This window comes from Gymnoscopelus braueri (genome assembly GCF_963280865.1).
Source record: "Gymnoscopelus braueri genome assembly, chromosome: 12".
Taxonomy (NCBI): domain Eukaryota; kingdom Metazoa; phylum Chordata; class Actinopteri; order Myctophiformes; family Myctophidae; genus Gymnoscopelus; species Gymnoscopelus braueri.
The window spans coordinates 25,265,337-25,288,755 of record NC_137614.1 but is presented as its reverse complement, the minus strand read 5'-3'; the positions used below and the strand labels follow the sequence as shown (position 1 = coordinate 25,288,755).

At 41.2% G+C, this 23,419-nt stretch overlaps 1 protein-coding gene across 3 annotated transcripts in view; it reads left to right on the top strand.

Annotated features, from left to right (window-relative positions):
• Window positions 1-347: 347 nt before the first annotated feature.
• Window positions 348-23,419, top strand: part of rapgef3 (Rap guanine nucleotide exchange factor (GEF) 3) — a 34,030-nt gene continuing 10,958 nt past the window's right edge. Inside the window, exons 1-10 of one of the 3 annotated variants that reach the window (XM_080444160.1) lie at window positions 348-447; window positions 4,230-4,303; window positions 10,046-10,090; window positions 16,882-16,988; window positions 17,081-17,199; window positions 19,367-19,544; window positions 19,917-20,001; window positions 21,270-21,330; window positions 22,870-22,946; window positions 23,113-23,259. In XM_080444160.1, the coding sequence (XP_080300286.1) occupies window positions 429-447; window positions 4,230-4,303; window positions 10,046-10,090; window positions 16,882-16,988; window positions 17,081-17,199; window positions 19,367-19,544; window positions 19,917-20,001; window positions 21,270-21,330; window positions 22,870-22,946; window positions 23,113-23,259 (912 nt within the window). In that variant the 5' untranslated portion in view covers window positions 348-428. Of the gene's footprint in view, window positions 448-4,229; window positions 4,304-5,928; window positions 6,311-10,045; window positions 10,091-16,881; window positions 16,989-17,080; window positions 17,200-19,366; window positions 19,545-19,916; window positions 20,002-21,269; window positions 21,331-22,869; window positions 22,947-23,112; window positions 23,260-23,419 lie in introns of those variants that run through there. The other 2 variants (XM_080444162.1, XM_080444161.1) reach the window with 2 other exon arrangements.

The following is a 23,419-nucleotide window of genomic DNA, read 5'->3' as shown; positions in this document are numbered from 1 at the left end:
AACTCATATCCTGACGAGATACCACATAATCTTAGAGAAGTTACAGTGTAGCGGCGAGCAATTTTTATTCCCCATTTAAATAGCCTCTCACTGACTTACACATTAATTCTGTCATCATCCTTTCTATTACTTACACAACACAACACACACACACACACACACACACACACACACACACACACACACACAGACATACGCGCACTCGTATACGCGTGCACACACCATTTCACTGTCTCACCCACCCCTTGCCCCAGGGCACTCTCATCAACTCATCTCACCAATTGGAGAGATTCAGGAAGCTGTGTCTAAAAACACTAGAACTCGTACACAGTGAGTCAGTCATCATCTGGCACATAATAATACACAGGATAGGAGGAGAGGCTAAAAGAGAAGACAGAGAAGCCTCAGGAGTGGAATATATTTCAAGTATGGCAGAGGAGGTCTCAAGTAAGAGGAGTTTTATATTGTATTCCAGTACTCTACTAATGAGGTCAATAGTGTAAAATCTACTGAATACTTGTCATCTGTCCATAGTATTGATTGCTGTAAAAAAAAATCTATTTTGTAGAGGAAAATGGAAAGCCAATGCCTGATGGATACAACCATATTTTAATATTGTAGCCTACGATATTTTAGAATATTGTTGCAATAATGTGGCTAAATAATAGCGTATCACTTTTTTTTTTTAAAGTAGCTAGTGTGAGCTTGTACATCTGATATTTTTTAATATCAGATGTGGTTAAGTGGTTAATACTATGTTTTTATCCCTTTTGAATATATGAGGAGGGTATGCTAGCTAACTAATGGCACATGTCATGCCCATGTGGGCAGGCTGTCTGCTGTAAAGGTGATATGACAAAAAAAGGACTGAGGATTTATTACTGTCTGCCTCTTTATTCCTCTTTTTATACACTGTTTGTATTTCAACACCGGTCTCCCTTTCCCCAGTGACCGGTCGGGTCATATGAATCAAATATCTGTCATCCTTTCTGGCTCCACTTTCCCCTCCACTCCAGACATTAGGAAGGAAGATGTTTGTCATTGTGTGTGTGTGTGTGTGTGTGTGTGTGTGTGTGTGTGTGTGTGTGTGTGTGTGTGTGTGTGTGTGTGTGTGTGTGTGTGTGTGTGTGTGTGTGTGTGTGTGTGCGTGTGTGTGTGTGTGTGTGTGTGTGAATATTTGTATTTACTGTACATAGATATGTGTGGATGGCTGTGTGTTATGTTTTTTAAGAGTATTGGAGTAATGGACCAGTCAGTGGACAGACAAAACAAAGATAGCTGGCAAAAAAAGAACCCATTCCATGGGCGTGATGCAGGAAATCCCACTCCCATTCCCTGAAGAATTGAACGCATGCACGCACGCACGCACACGCACACGCACACACGTCAAAAATAGACATAGGAACCGTGGCGTGTTGTAGCAGTAATCCACTATAATGACAATAAGTAATGCGGCTACTTTTATTTGTTGTACCTACCCAACCATGTGTTCTCTGTGAAGCTTAAAACACACGCGCACACCACACGCACGCACGCACGCACGCACGCACGCACGCACGCACGCACGCACGCACGCACACACGCACACACACACGCACGCACGCACACACACACACACACACACACACACACACACACACACACAAATCCCTTCCATTTGTGCCTCTAATGACTTTCAAAATCTCCATGTAGTTTAACTTCTCATGTTCCCTAATGGATGCAAAGGATTTATTGAAAAGTAACATTGAGTATTTTTGTATGTATACTCACTAGAGGGCAGCATTTGTTTTCAAAATGCAAGATAGCCTTGTGGAGATCCATGTGCATTAAACAGTGCTTGAAACAAGTTCAGAATGTCATCAGTGATGCTGAATTATAATATTTCATCAGTGTAATCCATATTTTTGATGATTGCAGCTGCCTCCAACTTAAACCAAGGTAATCTAACATCAAGCCATCCCTGGTTTTAGAATCAATGTGTTAATAAGCTTTTGCCCCAGTTCTCTCAGCCAAAAAGCAATTATTAGTATTTATTTATGTATTTATTATTTACTCTGACTTCAGACTTCTTTTCACATTCTGAGGATAATATTAACTAGGTTCCATCCAGTGTAACTTGACAGTCTCATAAACTTTGGAGCCCAGTATTATAATTACAGTTACCCTAAAGCCTGATTGTTCTCCATGGCTCTTGTATATAGTACCATATTGTGTGTGTGTGTGTGTGTGTGTGTGTGTGTGTGTGTGTGTGTGTGTGTGTGTGTGTGTGTGTGTGTGTGTGTGTGTGTGTGTGTGTGTGTGTGTGTGTGTGTGTGTGTGTGTGTGTGTGTCGTGTGTGTGTGTGTGTGTGTGTGTGTGTGTGTGTGTGTGTATGAGTGAATGAATAGAATGCAACAAAACATTTTTTCTCTTTGCTTGAGATTTATGTATTTTGCACATTGTTCCTGACACAAATAAAACTAATAATCTAAACTAAACACACTTCTTTGCACTGAACACAATGACAGTCACGAGATCCTATCACATAAATCTCAGCTATGTGCTCTTCTTTATCAACCTACGGTACATGTTTACATTCTCTCGGGTGAGTCGGGTCATAAGAAGGAAAACTGCATTTCTCCACCATGAACATTCTTAAATTGACAAACAGTACAGCGCCCCGGGAGGCATTCATAAAAGACAGAGAGCCATACAAGACTAACCAGAGCCAGCGAGCATTGGTTGGTGTTTCGTGAAGCTACTGTACCGTTTCTTGAGATTGTATTTTTGTTTCTTTATTTGTTTGTTTGGGGGCATTTTAAGCCTCTGCAGACGCAGCAAGGCAAACAATACACCATCTGTACCCCAAAGGAAGTCCAACTGGGTAAGCAGTTGTTATTTCTAGTAATGGTGGATATTTCTTGATTTGTGAGTATGCCTCGGCTGCTATTTGGGACTTGGGAGGCAACATACTCATAGGCAGCTGAACTGGGTTTGGTGGCCCTTAAGTGTTTGTACATGTACCCCTAGGGGGGTGTGGCTGTTACTACAGAGAAAGCGCAAGAAAGTAGAAAGTGCTGATCTGTAAAGTGTTAAACAAAATGTAACTAGCACAGCTGTTACTGAATACAAAGCAATACTTAATTGCCGTTATGCTGTTTTATTTATTATATTATTTTATTTTGAACATATTGATTGATCAAAATTGGACTTTCTGAAATGCTGTGGCCACAGCTTCAAATAAATCTGTTCAGGAGGCCCTAATTGAATTCATTCATAGCATAATTATGCTAGAATGGTTTTGTCTGGTAGTTTTCTAAGCATAATGTTGTAGTTGGTTAAAGGGGGCGTTTGGATTCAAAAATCAGGGAAAGGGGGTACTGATGCAAAAAAAGTTTGATGACCACTGCTCTATCATGTGTACACATAACTCTCACTACAAGGATACAGTTCCAGGGGTATAATGGTCACATCTAAGATGGAAATAACAGGAAAAGGTGAGGGATGAGTTTTGTTGATGAAACAGATGTGTGAGGGACTTACAGAATACTGTGCAGCACACCAAAGTCTTTTCAACATAGAGCTGAAAAACAGGAATATGCACATTTGCTTGTAAAAAAACAGGACAGCACAATTATACTTGCCAATGTACTTCATGTGGAAAGACATGGCAGTTCCACTTTGTTGAGGTCTGTACAGGAAGGGCAGCCCACTGCTGGAACAATAGCTGGGATCTAAGCAGGTCTTACATAACATGTCCAGCCTGCAGGACACAGATGCTGCTGGAGGGAAACCAAGTCAAATGGGCTGTTCTTCCCTCACGTCTGGAAATCTTTACCTTGTGATGTATAAGCAATGTTAAGATCACCTGCATGCTAGTCTCGCGTAGCCAGACAACTATTCCACTATCTCCCAATGCTATGTATGACGGCAGCATTTGAAAATTGTGGGAGGCAACAATCTGGCTCGCGAGTCTACCTGCATGGCAATTAATGACACACGAAGAAAGAAACTGGTCAGGTTGTAAGCTGTGTATAAATGATGTTGCTTTTCATGTGAATGGGCGCGTTGCTGATCCGGCCACCAGGCAACCGCCAGGTCGGTCTGAATAAAACTACGCTCAGACGACAAAAACCTTGACTGGACCCTTCTCCTTAAACCTCTTCCAGGAAAACTAAGTATAGCCGCTCTTAGACTATAAAATATACATCAAAACCTAATCATGTTTTAACATTCTCCATGTTCTACAGACACTGCTGACGCTATGGAAACCTTATTAAGACCATTCCTCTCAGCCAGGCGGGTGACAGCAGGGATGGAGGAAGTAAGTCATCTGTTTATAAATCCTAGAGTCAATGAAAGAAAGTCCACAACAATAAGATGAACCATCACACACATTACCTGGATGTCACAATACCATTCAGCATCATGATATATACACTGCATTTTGGTTTACGGGCGCTGGGGGAAAAAAAGACTAGTGTGTGCAGTAGGTAAACTCAGGTTTTACACCAGTGTAACAGGTAAACAGATGCCATTGAACTGAACATTTGTGACCTTTTGAATCAAATTAAAGTGATCAGCGGTTGAGTGATGGGCGACTCCAGTCAAGTGCCTGTTCCGTGGCCATCATGCCTTGGCTGTTGACTGTCCTTGGAACAGTTTATCTGTGTGCCCATGTGTCTACGTTGCAGGGCAGTCAGACAGCTGTGCTACCTGATAAGTGTGCATGCATGTGCACATGGTCAAATGTGTACACATGCAGGCATAATCTCTCTCTCTCTCTCTCTCTCTCTCTCTCTCTCTCTCTCTCTCTCTCTCTCTCTCTCTCTCTCTCTCTCTCTCTCTCTCTCTCTCTCTCTCTCTCTCTCTCTCTCTCTCTCTCTCCCTCTCCCTCTCTCTCTCTCTCTCTCTCTCTCTCTCTCTCTCTCTCTCTCTCACACACACACAACTGGACTGCACTGAACTACTGAAAATATAATATTTGCCGGGAATATATCTCTTTAAGTTGACACTTTATTCGTTGGCCAACATATACTTGATCACATGATGGTGCTGCACAAAAATAGCTAATCTGCAAGCTCACTCTATGCAAGCTACATATGTCCCATCTATGACATGTCCAAAATAGGAACACCAGGTTGAACGTGGTTAATCGTCATTAGGCCTATTTATTCTACAGAAGATCAAAATAGCTTGCATGAGGTGTAGCTAGTAAAATAAGCCTATGTGCAATTTTTCGTTATCATTTTTGATTTCCAAAACACTCTTATTTTTTAAACCATGTAGGCCACGCATGACATCAATGTTAGTCAACCAGAATGAGCAGGGGTAGAAAAAGTACTTTGAGAAATCTCAGGGTACTAAATTCTTATTTAAGTAAAAACATCAATACTGCAATGCAAAAGTCCGGTAATCACAATTTACTCAAGTCTAGTACAAAAGTATTGGCATCATAATATACTTAAAGTACTAAAAGTAAAAGTACTCATTATGCAAAGTGTCCATGTTTAACAAGTTGTCTGACTGAAATGTATTAAAATCTTTTGAAAATAGCAGATTTACAACTTAACTTACAACACCTGTGTAGATCAGCTATTTTCAAATATAGCCAAAGTTTAAATAGGGCTGAAGTGGTAAATGTTTTGTAACAATAAACTACAAAGTAACTGGTAACTAAAGTTTTCAAATAATTGTGGGAAAATTGGAAAAACTCCAGTAAAGTAAAACAAAAGTACCTCAAAATGTACACTTAAGTCCAGTACTTGAGTAAATGTACTATAGTTACTTTACACCACTGAGAATTAGACCCATTTAACTGACCAGTCAAATGATCTGAGGAAGCCGCTTTTAATGACTGGAGTTTCTCTTGCCAAAAAAAGCCGAGGTGAAGAGGTGCGCTCAACACGCACTTCAACAACAATGTGCGCCTGTGCTGAGAGAGGCATGGCTGAAGTTCACGCCGGCAGATCGTCCTCACACAAGCAACGTTGTGCGAGGAGGTAACATTAACAACAGGTTATGGTTTTGTATGGAGAAGAAGAGACGCAAAATATTCCTCCAGGAGGGGATCCCGATTAAACTGTGCGGACGTCATGTAGTCTATGAAGTGCAAGGGAAATGTGAACGTTTCACTATCGGTATGCGACGTTCTAGTAACAGTGTTTGGACGCGCTGACTTCGTCTGTGGATCATCATCTATATACTATACCTGGGAAAGTTATTCGTTCTGATCCAATAGAAGATGCATCTGTTTCGGAGTCATCATATCTACCAAGTTTTCCCGGACCGCTGTTCCGTGGAGACTCCATCTATACGAGGCATCAGCTGGGTACGCACGATTACTACAGTTATAAACCCGTTGTAGAATCACTAGAATGTTGTATCTACTATTTATAGACAAGCTAATTAGACAGCTGTAGACTGTAGCCTATAATCCTGATTCATGGTGATGTTGATCATTTTGATGAAGATGGTGCCTGTCATCCTCTAACATCATTGCCCCCTTAATGTGGAATTATTGAAGGCCTAAGTCATTTAAAAAGAAAAAAAAATAAGGTATCTCTACATTGACCTCGTTCATATTCTTGGATTTACAGCAGAAACAATGTAAATGGCAAAACGATGGGTGAGTCAGAATATAAAAAAACAGGACATTATCTATAACTTTTTGGGGTGGTTGCATTTTCTAGTCTTGAATAAGGGCTTAGAAATCTTTAAAACCCGCCATGGTTGTTCTGAACATATCAGCCACCCTTCAGCACAAGATCTGGGGAGATAGCATCTATATTGTGCTGCAGCCTTTAACTGAAACTGGTAAATGAACGTCAGTTGTAGGAGCAGTGCAAGGACCTAGTCAGAGAATATACAGTGTGTGTCAATAGGACATGGGGAGGGGGCTATTAAACAAATGATTTTCAATATGACACAACTAACATCCCCAAAACATCTCAAGAATGCCAAGAAAAGTTTCACTATTGTCTAACCATTTGGGTGTGGGTGCACAGGAAGGTAGCAAAGTGCAACCAAAGTTTGTATCAAACCAAAGTTATAAATAGTGCATTGTTTATTGTTCACCTTCATTCCCCCCCCAACTCAGTTTACACACAGTTCAGAATGTACAAAGGGGAGTCTTTTGTTTCCAGGTCACCGGAAGACACAGAATGGAAATCTATCGTCTAAATTTAGTTAGATTTATAGCATCTATTATTCAATATAGGTCAAGCCACTAACCAAAAATATTTACTGTAAATCTGTTAAATGTGGACATACAGTATGGTAGTCTAAAGCGCTATGTTAAATCTCTATAAAAACGAAACTGTTGTAACAAAAACTGTTGTAATAAAAACAAAAAAAGTCAATGTCAACTTTTATGATATCTAAAGTATCATTAAACAATAAACCGTTCTTTAGCAGTAATAAACAGCATGTCTTAGCAACTGTGACAGGACTGTGTTATCTCCCATTCCTACCTGAATCATTTAGAAAGTACACTATAAAATGTTTACTATCACTGTATTATCAAAACAAAGTGAACGTAATGTTTTGCACAAAATTATTAAATGGCACAGCTTTCAATGAGAATAGGCCAGCAACGCTCCCAGTTACCAGATGCAGGTCAGAATAATAATCCTGGAAGATACATTACATATGACATCTTAATCTACGTAGCACACAGGATCATCTTTGCCATGCCTGGGGAAATATGCTTTTTATAATTATGGTAAGGCAATGAGATAAAGAGATCTGCTTAAAAAAAACATGTTGCAATTATCCTCCTTTTTATTTTTTTTGTGTGAGAAAGGCTCACTTGCAAAGATCCATTCTTCCTAAAAAATGTCTCTGGTCTCCAATGTATCTGTTACTCATTGGCATGCAAGATTGACAATTAAAGCGGCTCCACACTGAGGATCTGGCTGCTCTGAACACATGCATTCAGATACCAACAACAAGGAGAAAGCTATGGGTCATTTTACAGTCATTAGGGGATGCCATGGCACTTTCTCTCTGTCCTCATACCAGTGGTGAGGTGCTGAGACATGGAGATAAAGCAGAACTAAATGCCTCACATTCACATATGGTCCTCATAATGACTGCCTGTCTACATTGTTTTGTTTCTCCACTCAATGGGGCACACATCATCCTAATTATGCCACATTAGACTGACCCTTCTACACATCACATTTTTAGCCACCTTTGTCTCACTGGTCTCTGTCTGAACTGAAGTATAAAACAACAAAACAGATTCAATTTTAATTTCAGGCTTTCAATTCTGTAAGATGATTCTACAAGACAGATGAGGCATACTTGCAATGGGTGCTGAAGGAGTATTTTCTATTTATTACTGGAGCTAAAGTTAAAAACAAGGGCAGTGTACCACTCAGGTTAAGATCATGTGACATGACTAGCTGCACAATAGACCAAGCATACTGAATTTACTCTGTCAACAGAAAGGGCTGGGTGGGGATCCATGCTGTGAACAAAGAATGCTGGGATAGAAAAAAGAAACAATGTGTACATATTAATTGAATACGTATATATAAGTATCGAGTAGGCGATAACAATTCTCCAATAATGACAGCCAGCTAGTTAGAAATGTCAGCCATTTTGTGTGATTCTTTTGCATGATTAAGCCTTCCTTTTATTCTCTTCAAACAATACCTGTACAATACATCATAAACAAACATACCACAGAGACACACATTTACCACACAACAGATACTAACATCACGTGCCATAAATTCTTTGTCCTCGTCACCTGAGCTTGCAACAGCACACTGGCACAGTGAAAATACACTGCTTTAGTCTCTGGGGGCTCCAAGCAAAACACAAACGGCCCTCGCATTAACCAGATCTGCTCTGGTGCAGGAAAAAGCAATCTTCTAGCAGAAGATTTCTGCACCTTTTCTGACACCATAGTCAACTTGGGAAAACAGGGACGGTAGTCATAAAAGAGTTGAAGATAAATAGACAGCAAAAAGAGGAAGTCCAAATGGGGCCAAACTATATCAGAGTCGGACCTGTGATACTCAGTGCTGTAGCACACCGTTTCTCAACTAGTGGTCGATGGACCACTAGTGGTCCATGGCATACTACTTACAGGTGGTCCATGGGAAAATCTTTAAAAATGTTTAAATATATTGAACCTTTGTTAAATGTATCAAACATATATTTAAATAATGTTTAAATATTTCAGTCCATCACATTTTACTTAAAATACTGAAAAAATTACTGTTATGTCTTCCCAGCCTTACTCATCTGCGAAGAGAAAAGCCTGGTCACGAGTCTGTAGGGGCGGGACTTCCATTTCCCCCCCGGAAACGATATTTTTCGACCAATCATAACACTCGTTTCATTCGTGGAGAATATAAACAGATTTGTAAAGCGTCAACGACATTTCCTTGGGCAGTACTTCCGCCAAGGTCTTGCCCAGCGTGGTTGCGCGCGATGTCGTGCACCGAAAATAGTGTGCTCGTAGTTCAGCTATTTTCAGTGTGCAACACCAGTGCGCACAACTAAGTATAAGTTAAGCACTTTCAGTTCATTAATGTTAAATATTAATAAAACAATAAAATAGAAATGATGTGATATGCATTCTTATACAGTATACTACATATATGCATTTTGTTATGGGGAGGTAGTGGTCCAGACTATAGGTCAAAAGAGAACCACTGCTGTAGCACACTCCAAAGACATTTGTTATAAAGGAGAGCCTGAATATTTAAAGCAACCCCTTCCCACATCAAAGTGCATGGCAGTGGCAGCAGTATGTACTTCATGTGTTATTCCACTGCATTACACAGACTGACATCCAAGTAAATAGTACAGGCAAGGATAAGACGAAAGAAAAACAGACTTGAAGTGAAAAACAAACAATGTATATCTCTATCTGGATATTCCAGCTTGGACATACTGTATCTGCTACACAGAGGCAAACACTATCTCTCTTCCCGTGAGATTGTACTGAACAACCAGTCCGGCCAGTTCTGTTGAGCAAAGCAAGTTATATGGCTAATTTCATTATAAAAGCCTTGATGATTTATCAGACTTTGTTTTCTCTCTTTAGACCCCCCTGCCAGAGACCCTGGATTCAAAGAACACCATGAAGCAGGTGTGTATGTGTAACATGGACATTGTGAGCTGCACAAACTACTGACCCGTACAGTGGTACATGACCTTCCCACAGCTTGCTAATGTTCTTATGTCATAGTGTTGTTTTCGCTTCTGGTGGTCAGTCTGCTGAGATACACAATGTTAGACGAGGGATGTCAATTATTTTGTATCACTTTAAGGCCCAATCAGTGATACAAACTTACGAAAACAAAACAAAAAAATCTAAAAACAGCGGTGGAGACATGTTTTTATGGACTCGCTTCTTGATAGCGGGAACCTACACAGGCAAATCCTGAGAGTGAACAAATGTAACCTGAGCATCGCTCCTGGTGTGTAATGACCTTCAGTCATGGGACATTGTGAACTCCATGCCATTTTACACACATCTGAAGTTGCATTACATCATTTGCATCAGCATCATGATGACGTTTGTATCAAGATATTCTAGAAAGATATTTTGGGCTCGTCATTAAAGTAAAAATTTGCCTAAAACATTCAGAAATAGCAAAAGATAACATGCTCACAACGCATAAGTCGGCTAATTTCACCACTGTTGTCGACACAGGCTTAGGACTTAAGTATAAAATAGGGCTTGATTGCTTAAAGGGAAGCTGTCGCTATCAAACTGAGAAATATTCTGGGTGTCTCTGAAATGTCTACTCCAGTGACGTCATTGATTGGAGTAAAATCAGTGAATGTGAAAACTAACCCTTTCTTGCTTCTGTTTTTTAGCCGATAACCTCAGTGGCTGTGACATTGTCCTAAAAACAACTATCCTGATTTCACAAAATATTAATCAGGTTCATTAATCATTAATAAGGCAACAATTAGACTGTATGGGGCGTGCCAGTCCAATGCTTGCCTGTGAAATGCATCAAGGGAATTGTAGTAACAGGGGGGAGGGTCCATCCATACTCCATAGTAAGGGGAATGTTCTCTGTCAATTAGACTATGATGATAACCATCAACAATGAACTGAAATGCACATAAAAAACACGTGTCCCGTTTACCTCCATAACCACTTAAACCAATCTAGACTAGTCAACTGGACCTGAGTTGGCTACTGTACACCAAATCTCTTCGGCAAAAATAGCCGATCTACAAGCTCACAACGTGTCTCTTATTTTGATAAAATAATGAATATACACAGTGTATGTATGTAACACACACACACACACACACACACACACACACACACACACACACACACACACACACACACACACACACACACACACACACACACACACACACACACACACACACACACACACACACACACACACACACACACACTTTTTCATTGGTATATATTTCACAATAACCATTCCACATAATCGTGTATTTTGACAACTTCTCTAAACACTTTTAAACAAAATGTAGATGACAAAGGCACCAGAAATGTACCAAAAATTTATTTATATATTTTAACATTAATAAATAACTTTAATAACTCCATGATATCCTCGGGCGCTAGGACCCTGGCCTGCAGCATTCCTTTTTGAGCGGCACTTATAGACAAAAGCTGTAATGGCAACGGAGCTACGAGAGTAGACTATTACAATTTATGTTGAGCAGTATGACTTTAAACCCCTATTTACTTGTCTACACATCAAACAGTGAAAATAGCCAATCTAAAAGCCCACAAGCTTGTAGATCTGCTATTTTCGCAGAATGTTTGCCCATTTTGCCTATTTCGCCTGTTTTGACATGCCCAGAATAGGGACGCTAGGGTTCAGGTACATGCAGTTTGAGCCTAGTTCTCTCTGTCCCATGGCAGTGTGGTGTCTGCTGACCATTCACCGTGCAGCGCTTGCATCCTCTCAAACTGCTGAACTTGTTCTTCTGTTGTCATAATAGCCACCAGTACTACTCAAGCCAAGTAAAAAAAATCACACCCAATGTGAAGAGAGTGGTGCCTTTCATGAGTTCATTTCGTTAGTTACTTTTTACAGACTTTGATGACTTCAAAGTATTTTTACTCATTTTAAGTACTTTAAAATGTTTTACTGATTTTTACGTGTTTTTACTCATTTTAACATCTTTTAAGTATTTTTACTCATTGTAAGTATTTTTACTGAGTTTAAGTATTTTTACTCAGTTTAGGAACTTTAAAGTATCTTTACTAATATTTAAGTATTTTTACTCATTTTAAGTATTTTTACTCATGTTAAGTATTTGTACTCAAAAGTGTGTGTGTGTGAGTGTGTGTGTGTGTGTGTGTATAATTAGTGTAACTGGTTGCATCTTTGTGTTGCAATCAGCCGCAGCTGTTGAGGCTGTGCTCAAACATACAGAGAGGCTCATACGGACGGACGGACGGACGGACACACAGACACACAGACACACACCAGGACAAAGTCACTCCTTGGAGTGGCTAGCACCACTCAAAAAACACATTCCTGGCAGAGCAGGCAGTCAAGCAGTCTAAAGGGCACTCCAGGGTCTACACCTAATTGACCCTGACCCTTCCTCACTCAACCCAGCCCAGCCCTCTCATACTCCTTTATCTCAGCTCCTTGAATGACCCGCAGAGGAAAGAACTTTTAAGACTCTGATAACAGGGTTTGATATGGAAAGCGAGATCTCTGACAGGGTTTTGCAGACTCCCCCAGACCATCAAAAGAGGCAGACAGGAGGAGAGAGAGAAGGAGAGAGGGAGAGAGAGAGAGAGAGAGAGAGAGAGAGAACGAGAGAGAGACAGACACTGAGAAAGAGAGAGAGAGAAAGTGGCACAGAGGGAGAGCAGCATTAATAATGTATTTTTAAATATATTTTATCTCTTTAAAGAAAGATTCAGCTCTATCTCCTATTTCCTCAATACCCAGAGGCATAGAACATTATGTAAATGTTCTAGTCAGCAGAGAGGGATGCTCTTAATTTCTAAAGGTTTTTGTAGAGGTTTTTTGTGTGTACTTTCGTGTTTGGAAAAGGAGAACTTTAATGGGAGAAAGAGAGACTGCAGGAGGCAGGTCTTCATAGGGTCTTGCTTTATTCAAAAATCTCTGTGCTTTGTTTGGTTGCTTAGCAAGAGTTGGCCGGAGACACCCACAGTAGCAGTTTCTAATCTTGCATCCTGACAGCGTTCCATGAGATGGATGAATTTTAATAACTTCAGCCCATGGAGCTCCTGTTGCACTGCCGACAAATGAAACACAGTTCGGTGTTAACGTACAAAGCAAACATGAAACATGAGAGTTGTGATCATATTTGATAACAGGCAGGGCTGATAAGCTGTTGAACTGTACTACTTGATATGAGATTTCTATTTTGCGTCACAAGCGTGCTTGTCCTGGAGAAGTGACCCGTTTTCATATAGAGATTTCAAAGCTGAGTGCGTTTTATTTGCAGTTTACTTTGGAGGTTAAGGACTGCAGTTAGTGTGTTTTGCACCTCGTCTAGTGCAAAGAAAACTGGAAAAGCGTGCTCCTTGGAGCAAAGATCTATGCCAGGTCGGGTGGGCTACCCAGGGGCAGGGCCCGCAAACTTTGGAAATCAATCATAGCCAATGGGAATGAAATTATGAAAAATCTGACTGACTCATCTTGATCACATGACTCCAGAGATCATACCAATGTGTGTGACTTTTGGACTAAATCTGTACAGTAGTAGGTAAAAGTGTGTTTTGAAGAAAACGCAAAATGGCATTTGGATGGATTTAATGGCTTCCACTAATAGATTCTGCAGTTGCAACAGGTGTTGTGAATGAGCTGATAGTGAAGGGTTTGTAGTTGAGCAAGGTGTCTTTTACTGAGAAATAACTGACCACAGAATGGCATGATTAACCAATCAGTATTGAGAATTCAAAGAAGCCGTGTAATAATCAAGTAGCCACCTGACCTGACCTAACTACATGAGAGATCTCAAAGTTAGTGTTGCATAAACAACTTTCTCAAAGGTAAAATTCGCTCTCCTTCCATATTGAATGATACACAGTCAAAACAATCCAGTGTTCATTTAGCTCGGGTCTATTTTTACACTCTCAGCGTTAAATGAACTCTATATTTCACAGAGTAGTGTAGTGTAAGGACGGAAACAGAGAGAGGGGGAGTCAACCCAAAGGACGGAAACAGAAAGAGGGGGGAGTCAACCCACCTTTGTAGTCTTTTCTCACGCCACAAAGCGGAGCCCACCGAGGTCGCTGAATGACAAGCGAGTGAGAGACAGAGAGGGAGAGAGTGACAGCTTCCCCCACAAAGGAAACATCACCCCCAAACTGTATAACGGAGAACTGTATTCATCATAATTCCACCCCACATTTACATGTCCTGTAAGCAAACCACACAAACATCAAATACGGACTAGAACATAGAGTTTGCGAGAGCGAAATAAAGTCAAGTTCAACAAATCTGACTAGGAGGACACAACTACGGAAGTACACTCATATATCGTGAATATGGGTCACGATTGGCTCAGTCTAAGTCAGTGTGTATTGTACTCTGTGTCATTGACTGGCACACCTGTGCGAACGTACTGTTTACTTTGTAACCTGACTCAGAACAATTAGCCTAGCTGCTCAACACATGGACTATAGTCTGTAGATTAGGTGGCCCACATACAGACAATGAACAATCTACAGTACAGTAGTATACCACAGGTGGTGAAAAGTAGACAAGGGAATCACAGAATAGAGCTTTTGAGTTACATCTCTGCTGTGTTGTAGGCATAGTTTTACATTTTAATGGTAAGTTCTTGTCCCAATGTGAATTATATTTAAACTAGAGAAAGTGCTCCTCGGAGCACAGGTCTACGCCAGGTCAGGTACGTTATTCTGACCTCCTGGTGGCGCTATAATAGGCCAATGTGAAAAGGGTGCCATTTATTCTTAGGTATTTCACGGCAATCAGACACTGCATTCATAATTTGAGGCATTTTGTTCCAAAAAAAATATGTATGTAGTTTGTAATAAAGACTGGGTCAGGATGCAGAACTTTGCGTCCTCCCAGCAGTAGCATCAGCTGTTGAAGATTGATGCATGTTGAGCTCCATATTTCAGGTTTAGCGCCGACATGCCTGAGAATGGAGGTTGAGGGGGCTACGGGGGGGGAAACAGGCCCCTGGGAATACTGGTGACCCCCTCTGGGAGTCTGCCCCATCCCCTGAGAATGGGAAGGGAGGCAGCAGGGCACAACATAACTCTCATGAGGCACAGTTGGTGTCTGGGGACATTCACAGTTCAGATGTAATCTGTATATGTCAGGTCTTGGGAACAGGCTGGTGGAATAGCAATAAGAATAACTATAACTGTGCGTGTCTGCGTTCATGTGTGCGTGCGATAGGTTGAAGGGTGTACTGTTCTAGATAGGTCTGGACACTTTATAGATTATAATCAGTAGCTCTGTGACCTTTGATCATGCATGCTTGTGTCCTGTTTCATTTGCTCCCAGCTTGAGTGAAAGCGCACATAGTTTATTGCCTGGGTCAGACTGTGTGAGACTCCCAGGTTGCTGAGGGTCAGCAGACGAGTCATAGGTTAGCTTCACCAGCCAATATCTTCATCATGACAGACTGACTCATAAGACATGCTGCTTATGGAGGGAAAGCTTCAGGGAGTTTCTGCCACTGCCGCTTTTCCCCACTCTGAGAACAGCAGGGAACCAGAGCTGTGCATCGTTGAGACCATCGCTTTGACTAATAACACTGCTGAGAGGGGGACAGCAAAGAACAAACAGGACACTGTCGGAGTCCCTTGTAAATCACAAGATTGTGAGGAAGAGAAATAAGTAAAGGCAAAGAAAGAGGGAGAGATAGAAACATGAGGTCTACCACAGTCAATCATTAATTAACCACTTAAACCCAACATACGTCATTGACCACTCCAGTCAATGACGTATATTGGGTTTAATTAGTATAGACCCCCAGGGGTCTATAGACCCCCGGGTGTCTATACTAGGCCCCTTCCTTTTGTCCTTCTACGCCAAATCCCTTAGTTGAAAATAGCCAGTCGACAAGCTCACACGGCGAAACATTGCTGGGGTTCATGTGGTCAATTAATTAAATATTGATGTGTTGTAGTTTTGTCAACAGTTTTATCGCTTACAAAAGGGATTCCACGCTAAAAGGCAGGAAGTAGGATAGTGGCTGCTCAGCAACACATTCGGCATGTTCTCTGTTGTATTATATAAATATTGTTCCTGGATCAGTAGCTGATACAGATTCGTACATTCCACTTGTGTTGTTCTCCACACCCTTTTTGGGTTTCCAAGCAGGGTGTGGGGTGTCCGGGTGAGACGTGCGAGAGGGCAGGCTAGGCCGCAAAGGAATACCAAGATGAGTTCAGAAGCAATCTAGTGAAAATATTCTGAAAAGAAAATCGTCGTCGCCAACTTGTACCAGCCAGTTACTGCATTGTGGAGGACGGGAGTGCAGCTAAAGAGTGGGAGTTTAGCACAGACGTTCTAAATAACCCTTTCTCACCATCCTGCCTCCCACACACGTCACAGTACACTCCAACCCCCACAAAACTCTCCACTCACACGGTAGACGTATGTGGCATCACACGATGCCACAGTGCGTTTCCCTCTGAGGGGAAATGCAAAGAAACACGAGCACTCTCTCACACACACTATGAACCCGTTTCTTTCTTATACTAACTTCTGTCTGCCACCGACACTGTTTCTCTCAGTAAACAAGACCATCTGTTACATACTGTATCCACTCATGTTAAGCTCCCTTCATTTCCACAACATGCAGTAGTAAAAAAAAGGTCTGCAAATAAGGGCCATTGCAGTCTATGCATTTATGATATAGTCTTTGTTGCAATGTTTGCTTCTCTTTCTCCTATAACAGTTTCTGTCAGAACGTATTCTGAAGGCTGCAAGGGCGGTGTACAGTGCCTTGATGGAACGAAACCGCGGTCTGATCCGAGACAGAAAGTATCACCTCAAAACATACAGGTACTGTACCTACACTAGTGCTGTGTCTTTGTCCATATTGAACCATGAACGTAATGTTGATTGTAAATGTACTCTCCCTCTCCCCTTTAAAGACAGTGTTGCTCAGGGAAGGAACTTGTTGATTGGCTAATGAAGCTAAACGAAGGCTTCCAGAGGAGCCAGGCTGTTGGAATGTGGCAAGTCTTGGTGGATGAAGGAATCATTGTTCATGGTAAGAAAAGGCATATTTAAGGTGTTTCTTTTCTTAGCTATGGATAGTAAGTCACCATGCCATGTGGGTAGTTTGTGAACAAACCCACACAAATCACAATGCGGTGTTCAGTCGCATTGTACTAGCATTGACAGAACGGCTGCTTGTGTTTTGGTCCTAGTGTGGTGACGGTCAATGTCTCCTTTGGCCAAATGGAAATAGTGACCTTGATACAGTAAATACTTCATCTATAGTGCTCCACAAGAACAGAAGGATATATGTGGACATGAAAGTTTCACTTTCATATCCACAGGCATTTTGTGGTTGTGAAGACATGCTGCCCGAGGGTGTTTCTGTATAGTGATATCATGCACGTAGTGGCATGAACAGTGACTGGTTTACTCTTGAGGGGATGGACATACTGTAGATAGATACAAGAGTGGCAGTGGCTCAGGAGGTACAATGGCTATTTGGGAGTCAGAAGCTTCCCTGTTCGATCCCCGGTATCACTGGCTCCTCCTAGCTGTGTGCCAAGTATCCTTAAAGACACAGAACCCCCAACTGCTCCCGATTCAGGTTGCCTCCACCGGCGGTGTGTGAATGTGTACCATGTGTGTAACACGGAATATGTAAGTGTTCTGCCATTGCGGTGTGTGTGAATGGGTGAATGTGAAGTGCAGTTGAATGGTCAAAAAGACTAGAAAAATCCACTTCATACAAATGTACAGGCATAGCCTTCAGCCACACCATGGCAAAATGAAACCCTTTTCTTCCCTTTCTACTACTATCAAACAGAGTGACTGTTATTGATAGTAGTAGAAAGGGAAAATAGTCAAGTTCCACATTTGGTAAACACATAAACATTGCTTCAAGAATTTACCAAAACATGCTGAATTAGGTTGACATCTATTAACTGAATGTGAAATGCCATACTGTACTTATAATTTGCCGCAGCGAACCATTCAGTGACTGCCAAATAGCTTTTAGTAACCACTCATGCCCTTTTGATGGGTACACACTGTAATGCCCTTTTGATGGGTACACTGTAATGCGCTTTTGATGGGTATCTGAGAAGAGACCATTTCACCATAGTAGGAAGAGCATCACTCTAAATGGGTTTCAATTCACTGGCACACGACCAATTCGTTTTGCCATCAATAGAAAACGGAAATGCAGGAACATGCTGTACACATACTGTCGGTGACACACTGACATCCACCAGAGAGGGGTCCGTCAGAATGCTCTGAGGTGGTTAGTGTTAGACTGGATGGACCGGGAGTGAAGGGGGGACTTGTTTTGTTTCACTCTCAACAGAATAAAGAATGTTTTTTATATGCATGACTTTTGACATCACTTCAAAACAAGGCAGGCGGGCCAACAGCGAGTGTGCGTGACGGCTGCTCAGGGCAGGCACACGGGCAGGCACACCGTGTGCCTGCCCTGAGCAGCCGTCACGGTCCCCATAACAGCTTGCTCGGGCGCATCTCCTCGTTGCTGTCAGGCAGAAACCTCTTATCTCCATATTTTAACTTCTTGTGTATTTGAATTTGAATCCTGAAAACAAAGTAACGGTTTTGGACAACAGGGACGACATGACCCTTAAGGCCTCACTCGACGACGAGCAAGCTGTGCAAATTGGCAAGTCGTGGTGGACTGAATAGATTCACCTGTTTTGAAATTGCACATGCGCAGGACGTTGAACGCTCACCCATCCCTGTCATGACCAAATTTCTCGCTTCAAAATCACTGGAAAAACATGATTCGGCACAAGAGAGACCTGTTTAACAAGAAATGAGTTCATTATTTTGTAGGCAAAAGTGAAAACACAGTGATTGATTGTGAGACCTACAGTGGAATAGCATTATGTTGATTTTTCCCACATCTCCCGGTCTCCTGGGAAATGTCTATGTTGTCATTTCTCAGGAAATGTAGACATTTCTTAACCTGACTCCGCCAGATGGGGGCGGTATGTGAAGCAAGCTTCTTCCATCTGTCGGAGCCAGGTTAGACATTTCCCGGTCTGTTGGGAAATGTGGGAAATTTCCCATATTACCCTTCTTGCTACAATTACCGTAACATATTCTCTCATTTCATATTTTTACTTGCGTTTTCCTTATTCCAGGACTTATTCCAGTTTACAGTCTTGGTTGAATTTAAATCTCCCATGTATTTCCTTCCCACCATCAAGTGAAACAAGAGTTGAACTTCCATGATAAGGACACCCAGTTCTACCGCTTCCTGGACTCAGAGTTTGGCCTGAGCCACACGACCAATGAGAAGGACTCTGAGGATGAGCTCCAGGAAGCCCTGTCACTGCTGTCTCAGATTGGCCCCGATGCTCTTCTCACGATGATTCTACGCAAATGGTCAGAATTGTATACTGTTCCTGTGTGACGACTGAGATCAGGGGTTCTTTAAGTGGGGTACAGGGACCCCCAGGGGTCCTTGAGGGGGTTCCAAAAAAATCTCAACCGTACTCATTACTAGAGAGGAACATTATGAAGAATTTGAATTAATAAAAGAAAATTGTTAATATCCTTTAAGAGTTTCTTTATATCTAGCCTTGTCAGATTTCTGTCCAAATACAATAATATATAGCGTATGAATAGGCCTTCCTAATAGGGGTTTGCCCTTTTTCCAAGGCTGCTAAACGGTTGAAGATTCCCTTTGGAAGGTTAACTGTCCTCCACATACAACTGAATGCAGCTTTTGTGTGTTGTTGTTTCTCCCATGTACAGTCCAAGTCAGAGGAGTGCCGAGGACCTGGAGGTCATCTATGAAGAGCTGCTCCATGTCAAGGCTGCTTCTCACCTCTCTTCCTCAGTAAGTCACCATTTGCAGAGTAAAATTAACCACTTATGCCCTATATACTTCAGCGTAAAATGAACAGCGGAAATAGCCAATCTACAAGCTCACAATGTGTCGCAATGCAGCGCATTGAGAGCTTGTTGGTCGGCTATTCTTGCTATTTTGGATAATTTCTATTTTTTTTTTGCCTATGACCAAAATGGGGATGCCAGGTTGAAAGTGGTTAACACAGAAGGAATTGACTTAAATCAATAACTTCAGCAGTCACTGCAATTCTTTTGCATTTCATCTGAATCATAGCTGGGTTTGTTAAGACGGCCGCCAAGTATATTGATTGATTGGTTGGTTGGTTGGTTGGTTGGTTGGTTGGTTGGTTGGTTGGTTGGTTGGTTGGTTGGTTGGTTGGTTGGTTGATTGATTGATTGATTTACTAAAAATAGGGCAAAGCTAATGTGTATGCTTAACCGCATGAAACTTAGCATCCCTTTTCTGGGCATGTCATAAATAGAACATTGAAATAGCAGATCTTCAAGCTCACAATGTGTCGTAAATCAACGCATTGTGAGCTTGCCTTGTAGATAGGCTATTTCTGGCAGGGATTTGGAAGTAGAGGGAAGAAATGAGGGGACTAAGTATAGGCCAAAAGGGGACTCCTGTCAATGAAGTATATAGAGTTTAAGTGGTTAATAAGATGGCTATTAAATTGACTTGAAGATCAACCACAAATGTTTCTTGTATCGTCACTGGATGTCCAAAAAGGTTACTTTTCAGGAAATGGAAAAAATGGGTCCAATTTAGTTACAAGCACTTATTAATACTTTTCATTGGTTAAGTATTTATAAAACCCACAGACCCGTCAGCAAAAATAATATTGTCATTTTGCATATTATTTTGCAATGACTTATCTGCGATTGAAGCACTAGATGTTCTAATCTAGTAGTGCTGATCAGAGCAGTATGTCACACAAAGCTTGGCCAATCAAATCCGGAAGTTACATTTGTGAACGGATTTGGCCAATCAAATCGGTGTCTTACATTTGTCATAAACGTTTGTGACGCCCACCCACCATCCACCCATAAACAAATGTTAACATGATAATTTATATAAGATATAAGATGGTATAGTTATGACTGCCAATTATTGTTAAGACTACATTTGATACTTGTACTGGATGACTTTTATCAGAACCAAACCATTCACTCTGAAACTACTGTTTTACCCTGCCTATCCTATGACAGAAACAGGGATGATCCAATCTAAGTCCAATTGTGTTGTGTCTGTAGGTGCGCAAGGAGCTGGCAGCGGTGCTGGTGTTTGAGTCACATGCCAAGGCAGGAACAGTCTGTGAGTGTCACAGCTTTGTGGGCATTTTAACTTTAACACACACACACACACACACACACACACACACACACACACACACACACACACACACACACACACACACACACACACACACACACACACACACACACACACACACACACACACACACACACACACACACACACACACACACACACACACACACACAGTATAATGTACTATTACAATGCTTGAGGAGTCCTACTGACATCTTATGCATGCCACTTGTACATCAGACATAACACATTTGCTTTTCCAATCTTTGTGATCCAAATGGAATAGTTACACATCAAAGACGGACTCATTACTTTGGTCAGTCTAGAAGTAACAACAAAGATAAAAGAAAGGTTTGCACCCTTGTTGAATTGTCCAAAAAAATAGATTTCCAGTCAGGTGCATTAGCCAAAACAAATGATCAAGAATACAAAAGGAATGCTCGCACACTATTAACATAACAAAAGGAATGTCCACAGAGGTTTGTCAGATGCATGATGATCCATAGTGAACAAAGAGTGCAACCAAAATAATAAGTGTAAAGGTGGAGATACATGTTTCGTATGCGAAAACCATCCTCAGTCTGACATGAAGAGTAAAGACACACACCTGTGTCCTAGTTATAGGGACAAGATAGTCAATCAGAGGATCATATATGTTACAGGGCTCACACACAGACATGTGACAAATGTGAACTTCTATACAGTATAATCTAATGTTAAAGAACATCATGGTTAATCACTAGAGAACAGCAAGATACAATTTATATATTTACAAATAAATAAACCAGAGAATACAGTAGTAGGAAGTGAAGAAAATATACTCAGTGTTTGTTTGTTTTTTTGCATCTGCCAAACCTCTGTGGACATTCCTTTTGTTAGATGTGTGTGAGCATTCCTTTTGTATTCTTGTCAGGTCTAGAAGTAATGCATCTTTTACGCTCATCGAATTCTTCCCATTTTGCCTTGTTTATTCCATTAAGGCCTGGAACTGTGTCATTTTTTGATTTGCGCTAAAAAGCAACATTTTACACTTTGGGCTATTCAAAAATAGCAGATATACAAGCTCATAGCGCGGCACCGAGTGCCGCGCTACGAGCTTGTAGATCTGCTATTTTTGAAAAATCGTGAAAATGTGTGCAAATCTTTGAATATATATATTTTTAAAGCGAACATTTTTAACTCAAATCTTTGCTTCTGGGGGTCCCTGGAACAACATATTTGATGGGGGTCCGCGGCCAAATACATACAATTTTGGGGGTCCTTGACATGAAAAAAATTGAGCACCACTGATATAGAAACATACGTTTTTCAGAATACTGTTGAGATTTAGGAGACGTGTAGAATCGGCTTCAGGTCTTAATGGGTTAAGCAAGAAATAGATTAAAATGACAAAATCATGAAAATTACATGAAGATCACGTTTCCAGGAGAACGTGATGATTTTGACATTTAAATGCCGGTTGTGCTGGGGAGGGTATTCAGATTGTTATTAGTTTAATGCTTATCTTTATGTGTCATTTCAGTGTTTAGTCAAGGGGACAAAGGCACATCCTGGTACATCATCTGGAAAGGCTCTGTCAACGTGATCACACATGGCAAGGTAATATAGTAAACAAGTTCACCAAAACAAAAACATGCTGCGCTCCAAATTCTTGAAAAACATAAAACGTGAATTGATCAGTCTTTTACTTGACAACTGACCATATTCACACAGCCACATCATTGTGCTCTTACATCAACCCCGCTACATTGTATTCAATGTGTAGGGGCTAGTTACAACTCTCCATGAGGGTGAGGACTTTGGACAACTAGCTCTGCTGAATGACGCCCCGCGTGCTGCCACCATCATCCTGAGAGAAGACAACTGCCACTTCCTCAGAGTTGACAAACAGGACTTTATACGCATCCTAAAGGTAAATCAGATCACCTCTTTTCTCAAGATATCGAGTATTATAACATACATACAGGTACAGTATGTGCAGAGCCAAATGTTTTCCCAAGCCAGCTACGGTCACAGAATTAGCAAAAGCCCAGCTGCTTTTGCATGCTCTCTACAACTGCTCTTTGTCTATT